Source organism: Euphorbia lathyris, chromosome 6 (assembly GCF_963576675.1).
Source record: "Euphorbia lathyris chromosome 6, ddEupLath1.1, whole genome shotgun sequence".
Classification (NCBI taxonomy): Eukaryota; Viridiplantae; Streptophyta; class Magnoliopsida; order Malpighiales; family Euphorbiaceae; genus Euphorbia; species Euphorbia lathyris.
This window is the reverse complement of record NC_088915.1, coordinates 68,239,426-68,246,060: the sequence shown is the minus strand read 5'-3', so window position 1 is coordinate 68,246,060 and position 6,635 is coordinate 68,239,426. Positions and strand designations below refer to the sequence as shown.

Genomic DNA, 6,635 nt, shown 5'->3' with positions numbered 1-6,635 from the left:
AACATCGTTATTTATCTGAAGGTCGCGTGTTTGTTTGAGGATCCACGCTCACCGCACCAATGTTAACTCAGTTTCCGAAGCTCATTCCAAGTCCTTTCTTGGGATACCTACAAGATAGAACAGATAGTCAGAGGGGGTCGGAGTCCGGCAAACCCGCTCCAATGTCTAAGTAAGTAGTGGTTGGAAGGTGATGAATGACTTATGAGATAGTTATGTTAACGTACCCTTTAGATTTTGTCATACATATCTATTTATAGTGTTTCTGTCGAATCCCTCTTCTTCTCAAAATCCTTTATTTTTTAGGAATCATTTTTCTATTAGGAGAAGTCGATCTGAAGGTTCTTATTCTTCTACGTGTTTATTGGATCTGGAAGCTCTTAATGCTCCACGTGTCAGTATTTACTTCGTATGGTATCATTAGTGTAGGTATATAAAATGTTTAAAATCTCATAAAAGCATCAAAATAATTAAATTTTTTAATACATTCGTGGATCGAAACCGATCTCCATCACATTCAACATTTCTGGCATGATATTTTTGTGGGACTACATACATACTTATATAGATAAGATTAGAACATTAATTTATTATTGAAAATCATAAATATGATCTGCTTTATTATATAATATAGTTTACTAGAATGTTGCGGAACAAAGCTTAAAAATATTACTAGGTAGTCAAAAGTTCTAAGGACTAGCTCGGCTGGAATTTGTCTTTTATATAAAAAAAATTATATATATATATAGTGGAGGTAAAAAAATTATTTTAATCAACTTGATTTCACCAAGTTGATGCACATGCAATATAACAAATACTAAAAAAAAAAAATATGTTCAAATTGAATATTTACCTGTCAAATTTCTCTTATTTTCTATTCAGTAAATTGAAGTGTACATATAAATATATGTCAATAATATAAAAAAGAAATCTTTAATCTTTATTGTAATATTTTAAAAAAGAAACAATCCAAATAATAAGATTACGAACAATTAAATTTACCTAATACCGTTCATGAACGGATTCCAAATAAACGAATTCCCTTCCAAATATCATTTACCAAAATTCTAAATATATTTGATTGAAGATTTCATTCTTTAAATAGTTGAATTCCGATAATAAATCATATATGTCAATAACACAATCAAGAAATCTGCAATATTGATTACAATATTTAAAAAGAAAAACAGGTCAGACAATAGGATTATGAACAATTAAATTTACCTAACACCGTTCATGAACAAAATTCAAATAAACGAATCTCTCTCAAATCTCATTTACGAAAATTCCAAATGTGTTATTTGACTGAAGATTTTCTTCTTTAAATAGTTGAATTGCCGATAATAGATCTGAAACAAGCATCATCGAATAGAAATCAATCTCATTCGTTGATAAAATAAACACATGCATTAGAAAATAGGAGTAGGTGTTTATTATAATCTCAAATTGTTAAAATTAATAAAAAAAATTATTTCATCAAAAAATAATAAAAAAAATTATTGGGTTAACGAAATGACGAAAATACCCTCGAAATTATTTATGTTGTGTCTAGGGTCTAGAGAAATCATGTGGAATCTTAAACCTTTTATGGAAAAAGATGCAAAACCATTGGCAGGACGCCGCGTAATATTATTATTATTATTGTCTGTATTTAAAAATTTGATAAATCTGACAAAGCGCTTACCAGTTCTACCATATGATTACAAGAAATAATTCGTGTTAGGTGGCAAACAACTAGGCCCCACTGTATTGGATAAACCTTATCGATCAAACGATGGTTTCTATCACCACGTGTCACTAGATCGACTATCGATCACATCAGGTGGGGTTGGTCAATTGTGGTCCCACAAACCACTGCACTAGAATACGATTAGGATAGGAAACATCACTTTCTCCACTAAATTACATTCATAATCCTTCCATTTTATTTTGTGACAGAAATTACTTCATTTTAATAATGTGATTCAAATTTATCCTAATATTTTTAAAAATTACAGATAAAATTTAAGTATTTCTTGCAATTTTTAATAAATTAAGGGACTGACATTGAATTGTAGTTGATTTTAGTTGAATTTGTTTTTTTTTATTGTAGGTGTTTTTTCTCATTATACCACTCCAATAACTGTTGAATTTTTTGTCTGTCTATTTGAGATTCAGATAAATAACGTTTAGAATAACTTTGAAATACATCAAAATATTTTATACCTTAAGGGCTTTCTAATAGTATATTATAAGCTCGAAAATGAGAGATTAATGAGAAATTAAAGTTCAGAACCACTTGAAATTAATTGTATTGAATTGATAAATTAATTGCACTCAAATTTTGAAACTGTTGTAATAAATGGGCTTAATTGTATTCAATTAAAACGGTTTCTGTTTGTTGTTTGATGTTGCTGTTAACCATTTACTGTTACTGATAGGTAGCAGATATTAATTGATTTTTTTGTAAAAAGCTGCTGTTTCGGATTTTTACCAAACACTTTTTGTTTCATATTTACACACTTAATTGTATTCAATTAAAAGATTAATTACATGAATTAATATGTCTAACGTTTTTTTAACAATTTTTATATAAAAAAGACTGCATCAATTTATCTCAGATCAATACACACGTTCAATTTTTTTGAACCCAACATATCGTTCCGGTAATCGCTACTTACATACGAGCATGACTCTTATTTTTCTAAATTATATTAACTCAGTCTAAAAATTAATTATTCAATATAGTCTATGTAGCATTATTTGGGTTCAAGAAAACTAAAATTTCACAAAGCTTTTATTATTATTATTATTATTATTATTTGATAGTCAAATTTAATAAGTTTTATTTATTGATTAAAAAAAAACAAGTTTTATTTATATTATATAGCTCAATGATTGCATAAAAAAATGTGAAATGCTTGTTTTATTATAAATATACTTCACTTTTTATATAAATACTAAAAAATTTCTTTACTACCCTCACTTTTCTCCATTTATATTTTTATTTAATTCATTTCAATTTTTTAATTAAAGTTTAATCACAACTTTTTATAAGGAGAACAAAATATGAATATTCGAGTATATCCAGATTGACATATACTCTCTCTAGATCGAAATTATTTAGCCTAACTGACGTGGATCCTTGCTGTCTGATTAGCACCACCCAATTACAAAACGCCACGTGAGAAAACGTAGAACCCACATGTGCGCGGCGGCTCGTTGGTCCACGTTGGCAACTGGGTCCCAGTAGAGTTATAATCTACGTATATAACCGGGATTTTCTATTAACATTAATGTCAAATTAATACTCTCTTTTTCTACTTCTAAATAAATCCAGAAGTAACGAACGATGCCGAGTGCGAGAATTAGACTCCCATTCAATCACCGGAATTTTCTGGGAGACGGCGGCGATCTTGAGTTTCACGACCAGCTTGCGGCGGAGAGTTTCTCCGATGTGGTTTTCGGATACCTTGATAATGTCGGCGGCAGTTCTAGCAGCGAAGATTGGGATAAAAATGAATCGGAATTAGATGATGAAGAGAAAGAGAATGGTTGTGTTGGAGAAGATTCTAAGAGTTTCTGGGAAAATCAACATCAGCTTCTACAGGTAATTAATTATAATATAATTAAATATCCTTAATTATAATTAATTAATCTTCTAATTGTTTTAATTAAAATAAATATTGTGTTCAGGCTACCTTAAGCCGGACAACCTCACTGGAATCGGGGATTAGAAATATTGTGAAGGAAACAGTTAAAGAAATTCAAGCGGCGGAAATAATTTGTGGTTGTGGAAGAACAGTGGTGGGTGGCTGCCGGAATTGTTTGATGCGTGAAGTCTCCGGCCGCCTCAGTAATGCCGGATATAATAGTGCTATTTGCAAGTCTAAATGGAGGAGTTCTCAAGATATTCCATCAGGTAAACTTAAGCAGCTTTTATTTATTTTAACATATGGGTAAAATATTTTTGTGACTGTTAGTAAAATAAGGTAATAGAAAATTTTAGATTCGGTGAAAAAAAATAATATAAATTTAGCTTTGTATAAAATAGCATATTTTTAAACTTAGCGTTTATGAAAATGTGCAAACAGAAAAGTTTAAATTAGTTAAGAGAGAAAATATCAATTTCGTATAAGTTAAACCTTAACATTTGTGCAATCATACCATTGGATAATCTTAACGTTTATAAAATTATACAATTATAACATTGGATAATAGAATTTAGAACTAAATTGGTACATTTCGTGTATTGAGGCCTTAAGTTCCATTATTCAATGTTATAATTATACAATTTTCAAACGTTAAATGGTGTCAATTTAGCTATTTTGTACAATGGGTTAAATTACCACATTCCCCTAAAACTTTGAGACTGTTTTAGTACCTTTTTTTTCCACATTAAGTATATATTTATCAAATTAGTATGTTATGAACGTCGAGAAATAAGGTTCTCTTAATTGAAATTTATTTTCAAAGTTGATTTTCCTGTTCATCAGAGTTTAATATTATACTTGGCACGTTGAAATGAAAAAGTAGCACTCAATACACCAAGATCATGAAGATTATATTTATTGTCTTTATTATTTATTCAGAAAAATTATAAATTCAGTCTTACGGTTATTAAATAATATTAGTTTCAATGTATAAAACAGTATAGTTTTAAGTTTAACTTTTATTAGATGGTACAATTTTAAAAAATATTACTAATAAAAGATTGATTTTTTCCATTAACAGAAGATGCGCATTTATATTATAGGACGCCTAAAATTTGAAGGTTTGAGAGTGCCGAAAACATGAAATTGCATTTTAAATATAACCTATTTTTGGGGAATGAGATTTGGAATTCACCATACAATAAACAATATATATAAAATTACACTGTTTGATACGTGGAAACTAAAATTCAATCTTTCCAATAACAATAGACTAAATTTTATCTTATTATTATTATTATTATTATTATTATGTTTTTAGCAATATAACTACTGTTTTTTTAATTGTAATTAGTTCTAATAAATTAATTTGTTGATTTATGCAGGAGAACATACATTTATGGATGTGATAGACAATTCAAATATTAAAAAAGGAGAGATCAGAGTGATAATCGAGTTAAATTTCCGGGCAGAATTCGAGATAGCAAAAGCAAGCGAAGAGTATAACCGGTTAGTCCGCCGATTACCGGAAGTATTCGTCGGAAAAGTAGACAGATTACAGACAGTAATAAAAATATTATGTTCAGCAGCAAAGAAATGTATGAAAGAAAAGAAAATGCATTTAGGACCATGGAGAAAACACAGATACATGCAAGCAAAATGGCTTGGCACCTGTAAAAGAACCACCTCTATGCCCACCTTCTCGGCGGAGGAATATTCCGGCAAGGTTTCAAAGCCCAAGGCTTCAATGTTGACCGTGGATTTGCTTGAAGTTTTTGCCTAATTTACAGCATATAATATAAAATCGTCAAAAGTTTTTTTTTTTTCTTCTGATCTATCTTTTAATATTATGGTCACTTAGTTTCAATACTTAATTGTATGGCCATTGAATTTTACAATTTTTAATATCGGTAGCCACTCGACGCCTCAAAACAATCGTTGACGGTTTCAAAATAAAAAATTCGAATAGTTAATTATATTCTAAGGAACTTTAATTTTTAAAAAATTTCATTTTGAGATCATTTAGGTGTTGTTTGATTAGGAGAAATAGTGAATGTTTAGAGAAACAAAGCTCCAAAAATTTGATTTTGGAAAATAAAAATTATAGTTTCATGATAAATGTTGTTATGAACAATTTTAATTCTTGAACATTTTCATTTTGAGATCGTTAATGATTATTTTGAGGAGTTAGTTAAAGTTAAGTGGCTGTCGGTGTTAAAAAATATAAAGTTTAGTGGTTATACTTTTAAAATTTGAAATTCGGTAGCCATAATATCAAAATGAGTAAAGTTTTGTGGCTTTGGGTGTAATTTACCCATCTTTTAAGATGGAGAGGGTCAGATCGGAATTAATATTATATTTTTTTTTGATAGAATATATAGTAGGCTTAATGCTTCTCCAGCCCCTTTAATTTGTTCAAATTGGCCATTTTACTCTTCCAACTCATCGAATGTTCTATTTACCCCCTTAATTTCATAAAAATGGTATTTCTCACCCCCTTAACTTGTTCAAATTTGTCATTTTACCCCTTCTCAACTCATCGAATATCCTATTTGCCCCCTTAACTCCATAAAAGTGGTATTTCTCACCACTTATGATCCTATTTACCCTCTTAACTCCATAAAAATGGTATTTTTCATGTAGGGATAATGTACCAAAATAGGCCTATGATTTTTTGGGAAGTATCAATTTAGGTTCCACTTACAAAATAGCATAAATATAGATTTAACGTTTAAAAAAAGTTATCAATTTAAGCTTCGATAACGGATTGTAAGGGGTGAAAAATACCACTTTTATGGAGTTAAAGGGGTAAATAGAACATTCTATGAGTTGGGGGGATAAATGGACAAGTTGAGGGGGTTAGAAATACCACTTTTATGGAGTTAAGAGGGTAAATAGGACATTCGATGAGTTGAGGGGATAAAATGACCAATTTGGATAAGTTAAGGGGGCTGGGGAAGAATTAGGCCTATATAGTATTATTAAGGCATTACACTTACTGAGATT

General features: G+C 29.6%; 1 protein-coding gene across 1 annotated transcript; it reads left to right on the top strand.

Annotated features, from left to right (window-relative positions):
- The first annotated feature begins 3,280 nt into the window (after positions 1-3,280).
- Positions 3,281-5,546, top strand: LOC136231966 (uncharacterized). Its single transcript, XM_066021003.1, has 3 exons — positions 3,281-3,586; positions 3,673-3,898; positions 5,015-5,546. The coding sequence occupies exons 1-3, from the start codon at positions 3,329-3,331 to the stop codon at positions 5,410-5,412; spliced, it is 882 nt and encodes a 293-aa protein (XP_065877075.1). The 5' UTR covers positions 3,281-3,328; the 3' UTR covers positions 5,413-5,546.
- The last annotated feature ends 1,089 nt before the right edge of the window (positions 5,547-6,635 follow it).